Source organism: Bos indicus, chromosome 22 (genome assembly GCF_029378745.1).
Source record: "Bos indicus isolate NIAB-ARS_2022 breed Sahiwal x Tharparkar chromosome 22, NIAB-ARS_B.indTharparkar_mat_pri_1.0, whole genome shotgun sequence".
Taxonomy (NCBI): domain Eukaryota; kingdom Metazoa; phylum Chordata; class Mammalia; order Artiodactyla; family Bovidae; genus Bos; species Bos indicus.
This window is the reverse complement of record NC_091781.1, coordinates 11,948,945-11,969,282: the sequence shown is the minus strand read 5'-3', so window position 1 is coordinate 11,969,282 and position 20,338 is coordinate 11,948,945. Positions and strand designations below refer to the sequence as shown.

The 20,338-nt window shown below is 54.5% G+C and overlaps 1 protein-coding gene and 1 non-coding gene across 3 annotated transcripts in view; one reads left to right on the top strand and one right to left on the bottom strand.

Annotated features, from left to right (window-relative positions):
• SCN5A (sodium voltage-gated channel alpha subunit 5) overlaps positions 1 to 20,338 on the top strand; it is a 105,154-nt gene that overhangs the window by 4,796 nt on the left and 80,020 nt on the right. For both annotated transcript variants that reach the window (XM_070776067.1, XM_070776066.1), the window contains exons 2-3: positions 12,186 to 12,511; positions 15,182 to 15,300. In XM_070776067.1, coding sequence (XP_070632168.1) covers positions 12,239 to 12,511; positions 15,182 to 15,300 — 392 coding nt within the window. In that variant the 5' untranslated portion in view covers positions 12,186 to 12,238. The remainder of the gene's footprint in view (positions 1 to 12,185; positions 12,512 to 15,181; positions 15,301 to 20,338) is intronic.
• LOC139178736 (U6 spliceosomal RNA) lies at positions 796 to 902 on the bottom strand. Its single transcript, XR_011563230.1, has one exon. It is a non-coding gene; the product is annotated as a U6 spliceosomal RNA (small nuclear RNA).

Here is a 20,338-nt window from a genome sequence, read left to right as displayed (position 1 = left end):
GGGGATCTTCCCAACCCAAGGATCGAACCCAGGTCTCCTGCATTGCAGGCAGATTCTTTACCATCTGAGCCACCAGGGAAGCCCAACCAGTGCTATAAAGGAAATAAAACAGGATGAGGTGGTGGAGAGATGGGAGTGACTCTAGACAGGCTGGTCAGGGAAGGCATCTTGAAGGAGGAGACTAAACTGAGACCTGAATAACACGAAAGAAGCAATCCCGAGGAGATCTGGGGCAAGAGTGTCTTGTAAAGAGAAGACTCCCAGTGCAAAGGCCTGGGGCAGGACCAAACTTCTGAGCAGGGTTGGCTGCTGTGCTGGAGCAGAGGGACTGGTGTGGGGATGGAGAGGTCCCTTGTGTCTGTACCCCCTGCCCTCCCAGTTCTCAGCCCCCTCAGACCACCCCTTTGCTTATGTGCTGCTTATACCACTCACCTCGGACAGGCAGCAGTTCCTGGGGATGACACTATATTTAGACTTTTCTCCTCTCTGTGGGCCTGGAACGTACTGTGTGTTTTTAAGATGATCAATATGGGATGGGTGCTATTTATAGAGACCCCCAAGTCAATTCCTGGGACCTGGGGCCCTTAAATGGTGGAGGAAATCCAGGACTAGGCTTTTTGGGGGCAGCCACCACAGCTGGCAGAGTGTTGGAGCCATCTGATTCACGGACTCTGAAAGTGATATCACCTCTCCTGGCAGGCCCGCTTCACCCATCTCTGCAGAGTCACCACAGCCTTGGTGTGGGGAGCTTGGACGTCCATAGTCTATCCATCTCCAACTCTGTTTTCTAAAAAAAAAAAAAAGGAACGCTTCATGAATTTGGGTGTCATCCTTGGGCAGGGGCCATGCTAATTTTCTCTGTAGCATTCCAATTTTAGTATATGTGCTGCCTAAGCAAGCACTCCAACTCTGTTTTCTGGAGGAGTACCTGGTGTGCCCCAGGCCCAGCAGAAAATTTCATTGTGATTGTCGAAACCAGAGTCTGGTGGGACAGCCTGTCCATCTCTTGTTCATTCCTCACTCTGTTTACTACTCTGGGAGAGCAGAAAAGGACCTCAGGGCCTCCCCGGTTCTCCCACAAGCCAGAGAGAGGTCTGCCCAGGAGTAAATGCGAGGCTGGAGTTGGGAGCTTAGTCTCTCCAGCCGGAGGTCAGTGTGGCCAGGAACAGCCAGGGGAGGCTGCCTGGAGAAGGTGGAATGGGAGCCCAGCCATGGAAAGCGCACAGCATTTGGAGAGGCAAAAGAGAGCAGGTCAAGTTTTCAGCCTGTTTTCGGAAGAATCTTTATGATCTGAGGCTGGAGTTCTTTCTCTTTCTCTCCTCTTCATTTCTTCTGATTAAATCTCCCAGGGAGACAGTGGAAAGTCACGTCCCCACAGAGATATTAGCTGAGTAGAAGGACAAAGGTACTCTCCCGGAGTCTGTGTGGGCTCGAGAAGATGCCTCACCCACTTGGAGATCCCACTGCCCGTCATCTCCAAGGGCATTCACTTCCCTCCTGAGAGCCCCAGGAGGCCAGGGCCGCTGCTGGTTGCCCCCTAGACTCAAGGTCACACGGGCACGCAGCTGGCACTAGGCCTAGAGCGGTGTCTCCCTGGCCCCACCCAGGCCTTGCCCAGGCAGTCCCCGGGCTTTCTGGGAATGGATTTTGAACAGTAGAAAGGCTCTTGCTGGCATCAGGAGGGTAGTAAACACCTTTCTGGCTGGTATTGATTCCTCGAAGGCCTGTGTGAAGGAAGAACCTGGCTCAGGAGGCAATTTTAATAGGGACAGCAGGATGGGGGGCAGGGTAATCTGGCTTGAAGTACCAACTCAGTTCTCAGGCTACATTAGCATCCCTCCATCTGGACTGGGAGGTACCCAGGAGGATCTAAGATGGGGGCAGGGGGAGATCAGGCCATGGGAGGGACCAGCCCATCCCAGTCAATACCTCTCGAGTGGCCATCAAAGCCCCAGCCTCATCGACCTGGGCTGAGAGCAGGGAAGTGGTCCAGAGAGCCTCTAAGAGCCAAGGTGCCTGCTCTCTGCTGCCCAGCACTGCTGCCTGCTTCTGGGCCTCTTCCTGGGAAAAATCCCAGCCCTGGGCCCATTCCCTTTAGGGCCCAGGGCCCCACCCGTGGGACACCCAACTGGTGTAGCGGTACAGAGAGGGTAAGCAACAGAGGCCTGCCCACCATGGCCAGACTTGAGCAGGGGAAGGCCCAGGAGCTCAGAAGCCCATTCCGGTGCCAACCCTGCCACCGTGCTGGGTCACGGGCAGTGCAGACTGCCAGTTACATAAAGCGACAGCTAGTTGATAATGAAACTAGAAATGCAGGGGAAAGCCCCCACTCGCTTGCTGGGCCTGGGTGCCTATTATATGTATAATTGCTGAGCTTCCATTTCGGGAAATGTCTGAGGGAAGAAGAAAAAAAAAAAAAAAACTCCGTAAGAATCCCCCGGGGCCGATCGTCCCCAGAGACGGCTGGACTTCGGGTCCCTTCCAGCCCTGTGCTTTATGATTGAATTAAGGACTTGTCCCCAGATGGGTCACTTGTGTTCCTGTGAATTGCACAAGTAATTTAAATGGCTGCTGCTGCTACTGCTGCTAAGTCGCTTCAGTCGTGTCCGACTCTGTGTGAACCCATAGACGGCCACACCAGGCTTCCCCGTCCCTGGGATTCTCCAGGCAAGAACACTGGAGTGGGTTGCCATTTCCTTCTCCAATGCGTGAAAGTGAAAAGTGAAAGTGAAGTCGCTCAGTCGTGTCTGACTCTAGCGACCCCACGGACTGCAGCCTACCAGGCTCCTCCGTCCATGGGATTGTCTAGGCAAAAGTACTGGAGTGGGGTGCCATTGCCTTCTCCAAATTTAAATGGCACTCACCAGCAAATAAAATGTAAAAGTCTCAAAAGCATTATGTTAAGCAAGAACACAACACACAAGAGCCCATACGTTGTGATTCCATGTATAAGAGGTTCTAGAACAGGCAAAGCTAATCTGCAGTGATAGAAGTCAAGAGAAGTTGACTGGAAAGGGACAGTGGGGAGCCATCTTAATTGGGGTAGTAGTTACATGCGCATGCCTGCTAACTCTCTTCAGTCGTGTCTGACTTTATGACTCTATAGACTGTAGCCCACCAGGCTCCTCTGTTCGTGGGATTCTCCAGGCAAAAGTCCTGGAGTGGGTTGCCATTTCCTTCTCCAAGAGATCTTCCTGACCAAGGGATCAAACCCAGGTCTCCTGCGGTGGAGAAAGATTCTTTACCACTAGCGCCACCTGGGAAGCCCCAGTAGTTACACAGGCATATATACACATTTGTTAAAACTCAACCAACCGTACACCTAAAATCTGTGCATTTTTAGGTGTATATTATGCCTCAGTTTAAAAGAGTGTTAAGGCTCAAGGGTCGCACATTTGGCTCTGCTGTGTTCTGGACAGTTTTGTGGCGTGAACTTTGTGGATTAGTGGATTGGCTTCTCCCTCTGGGGACTCCTAGGTTTCTCTGGGGGATTTGTGTCTTCTTCAGTGCACACAGTAGGTGCCCCCATAAATGCCTCGGTTGCCATGGCATCTGTACACAGTTCCCCTGTGGAGGCTTTTTTTGACCCAGGGATTGAGAAAAGTGAGTTGGAAGGAACCGGGTCAGAGAAAGACTTGGGATGCTGATTGCTATCTCGGGGGCACCTCTATGCCTGGAGGGCGTTTCCTGAGCCACAGTGGGGCACCTTTCTGGCCCGGCTGTATGTATTGTGTGGGTATAGCTGCCACAGGGTCTGGGGCCGAAGTGCCCAGGGTGACTGAGCCAGCTCTCCAACTTCTGGTCTCTGAATAGTGGATGATCCAGGTCTCCACCCGGGAGACCCAGAGCCGGAGGCAGTGCTGGGCCTTGACTGACAGCTCAGAGCTGCTCAGCACATTATAGATCCTTAGTCATGGGCATTGGAGGGGAGCGGGAGGAGGAGACTTGAGCTTGGGGCGAGGGAGTGCCGTGTGCCCAGTGGAGGGTTTGCACTTCCTCTGACCTGCCACCGAAACACCACGGAACACTCAGATGAGATGACCTGCCACTTCCTAGCCCCCAGGCCCCACCCTTACTGCGGGGAAGCGGGACGAAAAGGCAGGAGGCTTGGGCTGAATCCAGGGCTTGGCTCCAAAGTGCCCCTTTGGACCTGAGCTCTGCCCACAGCTCCCAGTCCAGAAGGGGGCCTGGTCTCAAGGATCCCCTTTTCTTCCCTGCCTGGGGAATCACTTGAGCAGAGCAAGCCAGTGAGGTTTTGCTGTCAGCTGAATTAGCCTCAGCTTCTGCCTGAGTGTTGGAATAAATGAGATGCAAATGCATGTAAATGAGGGCATCCCCGGCTTCTGGGGTGGGCGTGTTCACCTCAGAGAGAGATGAGGATGATTCTGCAGGACTTCCCCAGATTTCTGGGGGCTGGGAGGGCGGCTGGGGAAGAAAAGCCCCTTCGTGACACGGCTCCCCACTTCCCAAGGACCCGGCTCCAGAGTGGACAGGGTTAATGCCTGTGCAGCCTCAAAGGAATGGAGCCTGCAGGGAGCCGGTTAGCTGAAGCCCCTGTGCGCACAAGGACGTACCAATGTGCCTTTGATCTGGGAGCAGGGACCTGAATGCACAGGCCACGAGCACCAGCTGACACCCCCGCTGAGCCTTTGTCCAAGCTGTTACCCTGGGAGAGCCAGGACTGTGCAGATAATTGCCTGGGCAGGAGGGCTGGCCCGAAACACGCTGTTGACCCCTCCCCTTCCCGCCGCCCCCTCCCATCCCAACCTGTGGCTGGAGCCAGCACAGCCACCCACAGCCAAGACCAGAAACCCGGGTGGCCACTTTCTAGTCCACTGAGGATGGCTCGCTTCCCACCCATCCCCCGCCCCTCCATCCCTCCTCCCCTTCATTTTCTGCTCCCTCCCCTCCCCCACCCCCAGGCCAGCCAGAGGCCCCGCCCCGAAGCAGGTGGAGTTCTGTAAGGGTTTAAGGGTCCAGTGGCTGGAACTCTAAGACAGTGCCACCCAATAGAGATATAATTTGAGCTACAAATGCGAAGTCCCAGAGGCAATTAAAAATGTTCTAGTAGCCACATTTTCAAGAGTAAACAAGTGAAATTAATTTTAATATGTTTTACTTCCCCCAGTACATATATGCAAAATATGATCAGTTTAAGTTGTAATCGATGTTTTAAAGTTAATAATGAAATAGTTGGCTTTCTTTATCGTGACAAGCAGCTTTCCGCGCTGGTGTGGATGTAACAACAGCACATCTGGACGGGCACGAGCCACATGCCAGGTGCTCACGAGCCGCGGGTCGGGGTGGCTTCGCCCTGGTACCAAGCAGCTCCACGAGCCTGAGGTGGAGAGAAAATTGCTGTCAGAGAAAATGCCGACTCTGGGCAGGGGCAGAAATCAGCCAGGTCTCCCTGGCCGTACATGGGCGCCTGGGCGTGGTCCTGGCCAGCTGGGCTGCGCTGGAGGAGGATCAGCCTCCATGGAGGCTGATGGGCTGGCTCTTAGCTTTGGAGCCAGGATCACAGACATGCTCAGTCCAGAGGGGCAGGCCGCAGGTAACCCTGGCCCTTCCTCCTTGCTCTCCGTGCCGGCAGAGGCGGGAGGCAGTGTCGTGCAGTGGTTAGTCTCACGGGCCTGGCTTCGCCACGGATGGTGGCAGCAGGTCTCCCATCTGTAAAATGGGCATAATAACCTCCCTTCGTCCTAGGATTGTTGTGTGAAGTTACTCCCAGGCAGGTAATTAGCAGGTGACGCTGCTGGGCTGACCCACCTCAGCTCATGGCTGGGGAAACTGAGGTCCAGAAAGGATGAGGTGGGTGGTAATAACATTGTCCAAGGTCACGGTGTGGTTAGTGGCTGGGGAATAGAAAGGTTAAGCTGGCACTTGTTCATTCACGCATACACTCCTTCATTCACCAGGCCCTTATAGGCTCCTCTTGGGGGCCAGACTGTGCTTTGGGAGAGGGAGAGGCAGATGTGGAAGCAAATTGTGATAAAGCCAAATATGGGAATGCAGTATGCCAGGAACACAGGGAAGGGAAGGACCAGCCAGGCAGGGAGGACAGGTGTGGGCCACCAGAAGGTTTTTCAGAGAAGGGTCTTCTGAGCTGGACTTCTTGAGAGAAAAAAGAATGGCAACGATAACCACAATGATTATAGCAAATGACACATGTGCTGAGCATGTGCAAATGTTAATATACTTATGCCTCAGAACAGCCCCATGAAATAGGTACTGTTATTAACCCTGTTTTACCTGTGGGAAAAGTGAGGTAGAGAACCATCAATTGATGGTTGCCCAAGAACACACAAGTGGCCAGGACCCAGGATCGCACAGGCCGTCTTGCTTCCGAGCCACAGCCCTGACTTTGCCGCTGTCCCGCATTGGACTTGGAAGCCTTTCAGAGACAGAGAGGCAAGCAGACCTGGGCACAAGTCTGGGTTCTCTGGCCCAGGGCATCTCCTCATGCCAGTCTCAACAATACCCAGTGGAAGTATCCTTACAAGCTACCACAGTCTATTTGCTGGTGACTCTTCTCCCTTTCCTGTCATTGCATCTGTTGATTTGGAATCCATCATCTGAGGAAGAAGAGTATTCTAAGAAATAATTTGTAGGGCTGTGTACAGTGGGTGCTGATTAAATGCTCACTGAGTCATTCAGTTAATAAAATGAGTCTATGTGTTGAGGTACTGATTAGTTCCAACGGATTCTCCTCAAGAAAGAAATGAAGTGGCTCCTGGTACCCTTACCTCTGCCTATGGGGAATGAGCTCCTACTTCCTGAGCTCCCTGAGCCGCCGGGACTGAGGGGGCAGGGGTAGATCAGGGGTGAAACCACTGCCCAGGGCAATGGGTGCTCCAGCCTGAGGTCACCTGGGCTGCAGGGCAGGAAGGAGGCGCCCAGAGCCAAGGAAGCCAGCAGAGATTTTCTAGGAAGCCAGGGAACCACTTCCACAGAGTGCTTTGCATAAATTTACATGGCAAAGAATATTCTTTGCCTGTTGTGTTCCAGAGGCTCCAATTCCAAGGTGACCAAAATGCCACAAGTGACTCAGGAACTGCCTTCAGGATCCGGGAGGAGCGTGGGCAGGAAGGGGCTGCAAGGAGGGGTTAGGCTGGAGTCGGGTCCCTCCTCACCACAGGGAACGGCCAGCTGGCCTAATTTTCCCAGGACTGAAGGGCATTTGGGGATTCAGGAATTTCAGTGCTGACGCCCGGGATGTCTGCGTGTCCCTCCTCCACCTCGACGTTACGCGGCTGCACTGCGGGCTGCCAGGCTGTCCTGTCCCATGTCCCGGCATCATAACCACCACCACTGACTGAGCACCAGCTGTGTGCCCTGTGCATTCAGGAAATCTTCTTTCAGGAAGATGTAAAAAGATGAGACAGTCTAGGGAGGTCGAGTTTCTGGTGTGAACAGTCAATACTCTCCCCCTACAGCATCTCCACCCAGATGTGAATTCCTGTACCTACAGGCTAGTGACTCAGAGGAGGGAGCCTTGTCCTCAGAAGAGGTTTCCAACATGTCTGGGGAGACCAGACCCACTCCACCAACTGTCAGAGGGCAGCTGAGGCCAGAAAGGGATCCAGGACGGGATGCGGCCTCAGCCTCCTGGCCCAGAGGAGGGACGTCAGTGTGGGCGGGGGCAGTCAGAGAGGATCTCCTGGAGGAGGTGGGGCAGTGAGAGGAGCCTGCAGCGACTCAGCCCAGCACAGGCCAGCGGCAGTGCTGGGAATGTCTGAGCCAGGGAGTGGTGGGAGCCGCACATGGCAGGTGGAAGGAACGAGGGAGGAGGCGGTGGCAGTGGGCTCAGGACTAGTCCCAGTTGGAGCCAGGAAGCCCATCCCAGGGCAGTGGCTGTGGAGATGGAGGCCTGATGTTTGGTGGAGTTGGGGGATTGTGGCCAGTGTCCGAGGAGATGATGTCAGGAGGAGCCGGTTTGAAAAGGAGGGCTCACCGTTTGCTCCCAAGAACTCGCAGGAGCCAGCAGAACTTAGGGAGAGATGCACGTGGTAATCCACTGATGGACTTGGGACAGGATGGAGTAAGGGCTCCTTAGAGCTTAAGTGACAGAACAGGGGAAACTGGCCCAGGAAGAGGGATCAGCTGGAAGAAGCTGACCCAGCCTAGAGGGCAGGTGAAGATGATGGTGCAGATGGAGAATTTGGTACAAATGGAGAAGCTGGTATAAACGGAGTTGTTATTGTTTAGTCGCTCAGTCGTGTCCGACTCTTTGAGACCCCATGAACTACAGCAAGGCAGGCCTCCCTGTCCTTTACCATCTCCCAGAGTTTGCTCAAACTCATGTCCATTGACTTGGTGGTGCCGTCCAACCATCTCATCCTTTGTCGTCATCCCCTTCTCCTCTTGCCTTCAGTCTTTCCCAGCATCAGGGTCTTTTCCAATTGAGTCGGCTCTTTGCATAAGGTGGCCAAAGTATTGGAGCTTCGGCTTCAGTCCTTCCAATGAATATCAGGATTGATTTCCTTTAGGATTGACTGATTTGATCTCCTGGCAGTCCAAAATGGAGAGACTGGTTCAAGTACAGAGACTGGTGCAGGTGGAGAGACTGTTGCCAGTGGAGAAGTTGTGCAGATGGAGAGGCTGTCCTGGGTGAGAGTGAGAGTCATGAAATGCTGGCATCTAGAAGAGTATGATCTTTGTGTGATCTTTGAATCAAATCTGGGACCGGCTCCCCCACATGATGGAGTTGTGAGAGACAGAGGCCCCCTGTACTTCCCCAGCCAGAGGTGGGTTCTTCCCACAAAGCTGAGGGCCTGTGCACCTATGCCAGAAGGGTATGGAGTCTGGAGTGTCCTCAGATCTACACCGACGTCTCCTTACCCCGCTGTCACTGGAAAGCTTGCAGCCAGGGCTCAGCTAGTCTCAGCCTCAGCCTCAGCAGGGCGTGGGCCCCGAGCTTCTGAGGGAAGGGCAGGGCCAGAGCCAGGTGCAGGCAGTGGAGAACAAGGGAGAAAACGGATCCCACCCGCCCACAGTGGGCCACCTGTGGGGACCCAGAGACAAAGCACGCTCATGGCAGGTTTACTTTGGAACCTGAAGCTGCCCTGCTGCTGGGGAGCCGGGAACTTCCTCTGGAATCTGGTTTCACAAACCACCAAGCCCCAGGGGTTTGGTTCCCTGCTGGAAGCCAGCTGCGGAAAGACCCTTCCCAGGACCCAGGGCCCCGTTGTTGGGGCTTCATGATTACTTTATTAGATAATATCTAACAATGGTTCTAATACATGTGCATGCTCAGTTGCTCAGTCGTGTCTGACTCTTTGCGACCCCATGGACTGTAGCCCATCAGGCTTACTGTCCATGGGATTGCCCAAGCAAGAATACTGGAGTGGATTTGCCATATCCTCCTCCAGGGGATCTTCCCGACCCAGGAATCGAACCCGCGTCTCTTGCATTGCAGGTGAATTCTTTACCACTGAACCACCTGGGAAGCCCCAGTTTTAAAGTAGCCATGGCATTAATGACATTTGAGATATTGCAGCCCCTGTCATGGGACAGGGAAATAGCTGCATTTCTGTTGGTCACCGGTAATGCTGGCCCTTCCGTTTTGCTGCCTACATTCATAATGGAAGGAGATGTTAAGTTTCAGGTAGAGAATTTGTTAGATTTCAGGTAGGTAATTTGAGAATGAGAGGCAATCCCCTCCCCTGAATTTTTTTCCCATCACTCCAAGAGGTCTGTTAGGTGCCTCTGAACTGCAGAGACAGAGCTGGTCTCCTGACTGTTAGCAGTCAGAAGAATGGTTATTCAGTTGGGGAGTGAAAGGGAGCTAGAAATTACCTATTTCAGAGGAACTGGAAATTACCTATTTCCCAACCTGGATGCTAGATACTGGGTGAGTTCAGTTTGTGGAAATTCATCCACGTGTGTACACTTAGGATATGGGCACCAATCTGTATGAAAAGTTGATTTCAGTACACATTTTACAAACACTTTTACTGGAACAGATGCATATGCAGGTGCAGGCTTGCACGCACACACACACACATGCACGGGTATGTACCAGTAAAGACTCCGTAGGTCCATGGGCGTCCACGTGTCTCCAGAAACCTTGCAGGCATATGGACACAGATGGATACAGTGAGACAGAGAACACTATTTTTAGGAAATAATTCCAAGCAAAAGAGGAGGTTTCCTGATTGACGGGGCTAGTGATTGCTGAGTGAAGAGGATTGCCCTGCAAGGAAGGGGCTACTGGCATCCAGGCTGGCTTCTTCTTTAAAAATAAAAATAAAAAAGAATAATGAGTTTATTGTATTTGTAAAAGTAACACAAAATCATCATAAATAATTCAAGAACTGAAGAAGAGCACAAAGAAGAAAGTTTAAAATTACCTGAATTCCCAGCCTGGGGGAAAAAAAATCACCATTCACATTTGGTGATAAGTATTACAGTTGCCTGTCTTTGTGCATGCAAAGACGGAGGTAGAGAGGGACAGCCTTTGATTAAAGGGGGACCTACTCCTTCACCTGCTGTTTTCAACAAGGATGTTCCTTTAACTTTACTGGAGGGAAAGAGAAGCGCAAGAGGCTGAAGCACGGGTGGCTCTGACAGCGTCCTGGGACCTCTCTCCTCTGGCTTCCCTTCACACATTCCGCGCCATGGCGCCCCTGGGACCAGGGGCGCCCTTTTGAGACCTGGCTGTGCTTGCTCACTGTTTACCTGTCACCTGGCCAGGTGCCTACTTCGCGGTGCTCGGGGCCCCAGCCCTTGGCAGGGTATGCGCAGGGGTCAGGGTGGCGGCTGCTCGTTGGGGTCAGCAGTGACGTGTGTCAGGAGTCAGATCAAGGCCAAGCCGATCTTTGACGGAAAGGGATTTTGTCCTGGCAGAGACCTCCAACAGGTGCCCGGCCCTGCCTGGGTTTGATGTGGTAATTAGCAACACGGCCTTCCCCTCCCATTGGCTGAGGTGTCCCACTGGGGAGCTGGGCTGACCACATCCTGTTTTGGTGGGGCAGTCGGGCACACATTCTCCAGGCTCCGTGTCAGAGTCAGAGCCTGTTCACACCAGGTCCTGGATCATCTGAGGCCACTGGGGGCCACATTCTCCCTGTATGGCATCACTCGTGGGCGCCTGGCTGGAAGTCCTAGTGCAGGCGGGGTCACCATTTTCTGGTTCTGCTATCTCTCAGGGTTTGTTCAGACTCAGGGGGAGGGGAGCGAGTGGAGGCGTGGGGGAGTCTGGGATGCTCCGTCAGCATTTCCCATCTCTGGAAGGCTGTCTCCCTCGGGGATTTCCTTGAGATGCTCTGGGGGGTGGCCCCTGAGGCAGCTGTGTACGCCAGGTTGCCAACATCTGGATGGCAGCTGCCAAACTGTTACCCAGCTGTTTCCCCAAACCTGCAGGACTTTCCTGGGCCTCGGTCAGCAGATCCAGATGCCCCAGCCATTGCCAGATGTTGGCACCTCCGTGCCCCAGGTGAAGTCTGGGTACCCTCCCCCGCACAGGTACACGGTGGGAAGACCAGACAGACTGTCCCCCGCCCTCTGGTCCCACCACTCAGACCAGAGAGCTGCCTGGAAAGGAAGCCCAGAGTTCGTACATTGGCCCGGGAGGCCTCTGATCACCCTCCTAGGGTCCCAGGGTGTCCTGTAGAGGAGGCAAATGAGAGGAAGGGCAGCATCAGGTACCTTCTAATGCACCTGCCCCTCACCTACGTAGTCACCATTCATTCCCTCACTCGTGCGTTCAGGACCAGCCCTGCCAGAGATCTAGGATGAACAGATGACCAGCCCCTTTCCTGCCCCTTCCCGTGGAGTGTCCCCCTCAGCCCAGGGTGTTGGGGGGGCACCAGTTGTGAGAAGTGTGTCAAAGTGGGCTTGGTCAGGAAACCCACAGGTGTGAGGGTTTCCTTTTGTATTGAATAGGGTAGAATGAAGGGTCACTGGTGACCCAGTTTCTCGTGTGTACTTGCTTTCAAAGTTGTTCCTTGGGATGGGGAAGGGACAAGTGCCCCTCCTGCAGATCCCCTTGCATTCCCCGCAGCCCAGAGGATTCCGGGTTTCCCTGGGTCGGCATCTGCCGGGCATGCCTCTGGAGAGGTGGGGGGCATCTCTGCAAGGATGTGGGTTCTTCCTCCACCAGGCCCAGCCGCTCCCCCCAGGTCTGACCACCCCGCCCCCTGGCCCCGGATGCAGCCTCAGCCCCATGTCTGCGTGTCTTTCAGCTTCCCTTCAGGCAGCGTGAGGACAGCCTGTGCCCCAGAAGCAGGATGAGAAGATGGCAGCCTTCCTGTTACCTCGGGGCACCAGCAGCTTCCGCAGGTTCACCCGGGAGTCTCTGGCGGCCATCGAGAAGCGCATGGCAGAGAAGCAGGCCCGGAGCTCGGCCGCCTCGCAGGAGAGCCGCGACGGGCTGCCCGAGGAGGAGGCGCCCCGGCCCCAGCTGGACCTGCAAGCCTCCAAAAAGCTGCCGGATCTCTACGGCAACCCACCCCGAGAGCTCATCGGGGAGCCCCTGGAGGACCTGGACCCCTTCTATAGCACTCAAAAGGTGACTGCCACCCACTCCCACCCCGCCTCCCCGCAGCATCTCAGTCGACCAGGCAGACAGGAAGAGGGTCTCACCTCCATACGGGGCTCTCTTTGGGGCTGGCTCCCTTGGGCCTCGGGGAAGTGAGTCATTAGTAATCTATATTCCAATCACCTTAACTTTGGAGTTCCAGAAAAAAAGCCCAGAATTATGCAGCCTGAGATGGTTCAGTGCTGTTAAGGAAAGAGCAGGCAGCCACTCTGGAAATCTTGCCTCCTGGTGGAGCATCTACTCAGGGGATAATCTGTGGTCAGATTTCCACCCCTGGAGGACTCCTGATCCTGTGGTGTGTATGTCAGTCAGAGTCGGGCCCTGAGTCCTGTCCTGAGTTGAGTTTTGGACCCAGAGCACAGCATGGGATCCCTCCCCCAAGCAGGGACAGCGTGTAGCCTCCGCCCCCCACCCCAGAGAATTTGCTGGGCATTGGCTGTGCCATCACGGCTTGGGGGCCACAGCGGCAGCATCTGGGCCTTGTGGGCTGGTGATGGGACTGTGAGGGCTCATGGGAAATCTGAAAGGAGTGGGAAGCCGGTGGCTCTGCCATTGTCCCTTCAGAGTGTGGGGAGAGGAATGGACTTTGGCCCACTCTTTGTGTGTCTTAGTCACGGCCGTGTCCGACTCCACAACTGTAGCCCGCCAGGTTCCTCTGTCCATGGGATTCTCTAGGCAAGAATACCAGAGTGGGTTGCCATTCTGTTCTCCAGGGGATCTTCCCGACCCAGGGACTAAACCTGGGTCTCCCACACTGCAGGCAGATTCTTCTACTGTCAGAGCCACCAGGGAAGCCCTTTGGCCACTTGGATGGGGTAACTCAAGCTTCCTCCAGCATGAATTTCTACCCAGGAGATAAATTCCCCCATCTGGGGCCCCTGCGCTGTCCTCACCTCTCAGGACCGTGTGCCGCCTGCACCCGGCCAGACCTCGGGCACACAGGGCTCCTGCAGAGGCCTGAGTCCCCACCCCAGCTGCCCACACTTTGGGCTACATGGCCAGGGGAAGGTGGGTTTCAATTTGGTGGAGGCCTATTCCCAGAAGGCTGGGTGCCAAGCAAGACGGGTCCTGCCCACATCCCTGCTGTCAGTGCCCGGGCTGAGGAGGCACTGAGGGCTGACAGGCCGGCATTTCCAGGGCAGGGCCAGCACCTGGTGTTCCTGAGTGTGTGTCAGTGTTACCAGGCGCCTGAGCGGTGTGTCACTATGCGCTGAGACTGCATCCAGGAGACCAGGGGTCTGCGAGTGGGAGTGATGCGCAGCTGTCTCCCCCTGTGCACGCACGTGTGCATGGGTGGAGGTCAAGCCCACCCAGGCTATGCGCACATGTGGGCGAAGAGACCATGAATTTGGCCTCACTCCCCACCCCCCAATTCAGGTGACTCAGGCTGGGTGAAGGTGAGGGCTCTGGCTATATTGGGATTAGTCAGGGTGGGTGGGCCTAGGTCCTGGTTGGTCAGAGCTGGAATTAGGGCTGGGGTTAAGGCCACGTCTGGGACGAGTCATGGTTTGAGTGGTGCATCAAAGTGGTGATGGGGTCGGAGTTCGCAGACTGGAGTCATGGCAAAGGGACCCAACTGAGAGTGGGCCAGAGCTGGGCTGGGCTTTGGGGGCTGGTGGCAGCTCAGCCCGGGAGCAGTCAGGGACACTCTCCTGTCCCTGTGACCGGGGACACTTGAGCAGTGGCCCCAGGTAGGATTCTGGTCTCTAACCTCCTGTCTTGCCTTGCTGACCCCTGGTCACACTGCCTGCAACCCCATGGGGTGACACAGGTACCACAGCAGAACTTTCAGTCCCGATCTTTCTGGACAGCTTGTCTCCCTAGCCCAGATTAAATAGAACCTTATCTCACCAGCTCAGCCCTGGGAGAAGCCCAGCCCCAGGCCTTGCCACCTCAGCAGTGCCTGCTGTAGCCAACGGGGATGGACCGCTGTCCTCAAAGACGGCACTGGACGCAGATGCCCACTCCATGTGCTGTGGCGCAGCCTCCAACACCCACTGTCCACTCCCATGCCTCACTGTGCTGTGTAGATAGAATCTTCCAGAAGCGTGAAGAGCAGGTTTACCCTGGGCAACACATGACCCTAGTGAGGAAGACACCAGGTCGTGGCCTCTGGTGTCAGCTGGGGCTGCCATCTGTCTGGACTCCAGGAGACAGGGTCCCAGGGAAAGTTTCTGTCTCCTGGGCTGAGTTCTGCATTTTCCTCATCCCTCTTTGGTTGTCCCTGCTGACCCAGCTCCCTCCTCGCACCCTCAGTCTTCGGTGGGCCCGGTGGGGAAGCACAGAGGGGTCAGAGGGAGAGGGGAACCAGGGGGGCATCAGCTGGGTCCTGGCCTCTGCTATGATAACAGCTCAGCTAGGATCATGAAAGGCCCCTTCTCACTGAAACGAAACTAAATCTACCCAACCTGACAATCCCCTGAACTTGCTCTTGTCCCAGCCCAGCCATGGGTGACCATATGAGGATCCACTCACCTGCCAGCTCCCGGTACCCCCACCACTCTGTCAGGCCCTCTCCTCTTCCTCTCACCCTACCCCTCTGCCAGAGTTCTAGACCTCTGAGCCCACACCTGCCCCCCAGGAGCTCCTCCATAAGGACCTAGGGCTGCCACCCTACCTAAAGTGGCTCTCTGTCCGCAGACCTTCATCGTCCTGAACAAAGGCAAGACCATCTTCCGGTTCAGCGCCACCAACGCCTTGCATGTCCTCAGCCCCTTCCACCCCATCCGGAGAGTGGCTGTGAAGATCTTGGTGCATTCATATCCTTTGCAATCGATCCCTGCTGGGTGGGCCCCACCCAGGGGAAGAGGGTGGACAGGGCATTTAGGACTAAGGGCGATGTTGATTCCTGGTCAGTCCTCAAACAAGCAAGCACACAGTCCTCACCTGGGAGCCGATTGGACATCAGTCTCTCAGACCCCACCCCAAGACCTGCCGATTTGGCATCTGCATTTTAACAAGATCCTGGGGGATAGTGGACACATGAAGGCTTGGGAGATTCAGCTGATTCTTCAGGAGAGAAGCGTCCTAGAAGCTGAGCTACCAAGGAAAGCAGAAGAAATGAGGCCGGTCAGTGTCCCCTGATTCTGGTCTTGGCTCCCCATGTCCCCTTTGCATTGCAGCCCCCCCCAACCCTGCCATGCCCTGCACCTCCCCACCCACTGGCAGGGACCTCCGGCAGGTCACCAGGGCTCAGCCAAGGAGAAACTGCTTCCCAATCAGGAGGCCTCTGGTTTAGTCATACGTGGGCCTCTTTCGAGGGAGGCAACACTTGCTTTTTGATTAGGTGTTGACAAAACGTTTGCAGTTTCAGAGTATCTCAAAGAACTCTGGTTAGCATTAAATTATGTAAACCACAGCCTGAAAAAGCTTCAGGCTGTGGAGGAGACCGATGGGTGGGCTGTGGTGCGATGAGGGATGGGTACTGGTCTTTGGGTCCTAGAAGGATCCCATTCAGACCGAGCATGGAACAGGGAAATGGCTGTTCTTTGGATTTCAGAAAAGGGATCCCACATGCAGAGCCTCTTGGGGAGGGCGGGTGTCTGGCCATGGAGTCAGAGGTGCCTGTGTTTCAGCGTGAGGGCCTGGGCAGCTTTGCTTTAGCTGCAGCTGGCTTGGCTGTTAATTGATCAACACTGCTGGGCTCAGCAGTGTGATTAGTTGTGGGGTTGGCAGGTTGGGCCCAAGGGAGCTCCCTAAAGTTTCCTCTCTGTTCCCCTTCTGGTTGGAAGGCCAAGGCCTCTGGGCAGGGCAGGAGGCTTGGTGAAAATGGCTGTCCAGTGAGGAACTGAGTAACCGAATGCTGACTACTCAGGGGGCCTTTCCTATCCAGGCAGGGATGAGAGGTGCCCATTCCTGGCTCCATGGTCTGCCCACCTGTGACCCAGAGCTGATCCCAAACCCGGGGCCACTCAGAGGGCCTTAGGGCCCATTCGTTTTCTGCATGCAGATGCTCTCTGGCCCCCTCCAGCTTGCTCTGACCTGTCTCCTGGGGATCCTGAGACGTGTACATCCAGGGAACACCACTCCCCCCTTTTTAGGCCGTAACTGTGGCATCAGAAGGGTGGTCTCCAAGGTGGGCAGACACTGTGGGGAGGGACTGTGTTCATGGAGCAGCTTACTATTCACAGCTGCATCCTACTTTGTGAGGCATGGGTGGTTCTGGATTTAATTTTGAGCCATTCCCAAGCTCCCTGTAGGTGCTACACACTTTGCCTGGCACTCTGGGGTGCTTATCAAACTGGATAAGTCCCTGTCCTTGCCCCCTTGGGAATTTTACAGCACCCCACCCCCCCCGCCCAAGAGTGATTAGACAACCACATGAGGAGTTGTCATTTTGCTGGCGTGTGGGCATAGCCTGGTGAGAGCAGTGCAGTAGGAGGAAAGGCCAGCCTTCTTCTTGCTCTGAGCCTCTCTCTGGACTCACTGCGAGGGCGTGGCCTCACTGAAAGCACGCTCTGGCTCCCACCTGGGGCTTCTCCTCCAGGTATCTAACCAACCAGCTCTGTTTAGCAGTCAGCTCAGCCCCTGGGGATGCACCTGCAGCCCCGGGGTTCCTGCAAGGCTGGGCCACGGGGCGGCTGAGGCCAGGGAGGCAGGTGAGCCAGGGGGAGCAGGGCCAACAGAGTCCCCAGCCTGGCCAGAGGGGCCACCAGAAGTGGTGGCTCTCAGGCTGCGAGGAGCTGGTTCTGCCTGGCAGGACCGGCCCTGAGGACCCTGATGTGGACCTTGTCTCCCAGGGCAGCTGCCCCAGGGAGAGGCTCAGCATCTGGGAGGCCCTGCGCTGGGCTCTTGATGGCTCTGGGAGGCTCCTTGATGCTCTGCTACCCGGGGATGGAAGCGCACGGCGGGCCTCCCACAGCGCCCCCTAGCGGGCTCGGGAGGCACTGAGGGAGAGGAGGGGCCTGGATTGTGCGGTTGGGGAGCAGCCCTTCTGTGTCCTTGGGTCTTGCCCTCAAAGTGGGGTATGCTGATCAGCAGCAGCAGCATCACAAGCATCTTACAGGAACTACTGAATCTCGGGTCCAGAACCTGTGTTTTAGGAAAGTCTCCGTGATTTGTAGCTTCCCTGGTGGCTCACTGGTAAAGAATCCGCCTGCCAGTGCAGAAGATGTGGGTTCAATCCCTGGATCAGGAAGATCTCCTGGAGAGGGAAGTGGCAACTCACTTCCAGTAATCTTGCTTGGGAAAGCCCATGGACGGAGGAGCCTGGCGGGCTACAGTCCATGGGGTTGCAAAGGGTCAGGCACGACAGCGATAAACAACAACTATGATTTGTGCACTCACTGCTCAAAGGCAGTCACTTCTAAATGTCAGTCTGAGTGGCACCAGGGAAGTTTGCTAAAAATGAAGACTCCTAGCCCCTTCCAGACCAGAACCACCAGTGTGAGGCCTCAAATCTACAAGTTCTTCATGCATTTTTCAATCAAGATAAAATTCACATACCATAAAATTTACCATTTTAAGTGTACAGTTCAGTACACTTATATTCAGTACAGTATATTCATAAGGCTGTGCAACCATTACCACTCTCTAATTCCAAAACATTTTTATCACGAAGAAGGAGTCCCATGCCAATCAGCAGTCACCATGCATTTCTAAAGCATACAGATTTCAAGTCTTGAATTACAAAAGTTTCCTCTCTCTCTCTCTCTCTCTCTCTCTCTCTCTGTATAGATAGATAGATAGATAGATAGAGATATATGACTATATATAGATAGGCTTCCCTGGTAGCTCAGCTGGTAAAGAATCCACCTGCAATGCCAAAGACCCTGATTCTATTCCTGGGTGGGGAAGATACCCTAGAGAAGGGATAAGCTACCCACTCCAGTATTCTTGAGCTTCCCTGGTGACTCAGATGGTTAAGAATCCACCTACAATGCGGGACCTGGGTTCAGTCCCTGAGTTGGGAAGATCCCCTGGAGGAGGGCATGGCAACCCACTCCAGTATTCTTGGCTGGAGAATCCCCAAGGACAGAGGAGCCTGGTGGGCTACAGTCCATGGGGTCACAAAGAGTCGGACATGACTGAGTGACTAAGAATAACACAGAATATACATATGTATACACACATGTGCGCTGGCTTCCCTGGTGGCTCAGCAGTAAAGAATCCCCTGCAGTGCAAGAGACACAGGAGATGTGGGATCGATCCCTGGGTTGGGAAGATCCCCTGGAGAAGGAAATGGCAACCCACTCCAGTATTCTTGGCTGGAGAATCTTCATGGACAGAGGAACCTGGTGGGCTACAGTCCATAGGGTAACAGAGAGTCAGACAGGACTGAAGTGATTGAGCACACACACACATTTTGTGTGGTATAAAACATATAAAATTGACCATCTTAACCATTCTTAAGTGTCCAGAACAGTCATGCTGACATTGCTGTGCCACAGATCTTTAGTAACTTTTTCATGTTGCAAAACTGAAGCTAATTATCTGCTTACATTCCTGCTGCTGCTGCTGCTAAGTCGCTTCAGTTGTGTCCGACTCTGTGCGACCCCATAGACAGCAGCCCACCAGGTTCCGCCGTCCCTGGGATTCTCCAGGCAAGAACACTGGAGTGGGTTGCCATTTCCTTCTCCAATGCATGAAAGTAAAAACTGAAAGTGAAGTCGCTCAGTCGTTTCCGACTGTTTGCGACCCCATGGACTGCAGCCTACCAGGCTCCTCCGTCCATGGGATTTTCCAGGCAAGAGTACGGGAGTGGGGTGCCATCGCTTTCTCTGGCTTACATTTCTACAGATATTCAAACATCTCAGCCCCCAATGTGCAAAGTTTTGTGCCAGGCCCTTTGGAAAGGGCAGTAAGGACAAAGACTGCTTGAAAGCGGGCAGGAACACAGGCCCTGCTCTCCAGAAAGAAATTCCTCTCACTTGTGACAATCCAGGCATTCCCAGGGACCGGCTCGCAAGCGCACGATAACTCTGTTCAGCTTTGCTCTGGGCTCCATGCTCGCAGTGCGTCCCTGGGAAGTTGCCTAAAAAGTAAATATGGGCATGGAGAACTTTTTTTCCCGATGTATTTTTGTTATAATCCTGCAGAATGTGTTCCTGCCAGGATTAAATAAAAGAAACCAACAGAACTCCAAATTCCACTGCAGTCACATTCAGAGACGCTGCACGTTCATGGCGAGCAGCATTTTGCCTTTCTGGGTGCACAGGATATGTTCACAAAATCCTCCCACGTTCTTCTAGATTCAAATGGGCAATCAAACCGCGTGTGTGTGTGTGTGTGTGTGTGTGTGTGTGTGTGTTGTGTGTGTGCATTTAATAGAACAAATATATGAAAATATGCCTACTGTTAATTCCCTTCTCATTGGGAGTTTTTTGACTCCTTAGCATCTGAAGACAGGCGGCCCCAGTTTCAGGCATTCCCCACAACCCAGGCTGGCAGTCCTTGCTGGCATTTTAATTACGAGGCTGGGAGTGGGTGTTTAGGGACAATGACATGACAGGATTGAAGATGTTCGGCTCGGCTCAGCCCTGGAGAGCTGGCCTCTGCCGCTGCCCACACACGAAACCCGCCCAGTCATCGGCCTGCAGCCACCAGGCAGCGCAAACAGGTGCGCTCCGGCCGGGAGCGTGCCTGGCTTCTCTCTCTGGTATTGGCTGTGTGGTGGCTCCATGGGAACTCAGGGATGCTTGGGCAGAGTCACGTGGACGAGAGGCTCAGTCTATGTAGGAAAAGGTCACACGCTCACACACCTACCCAACAACGACTGAGAGTAACGGCAGGGCCGTCCTCAAGAACTGGAGAGCCAGGCAGGGTTTTGAGCAGTCAAGTGGCAGAGACTGGAGTCTC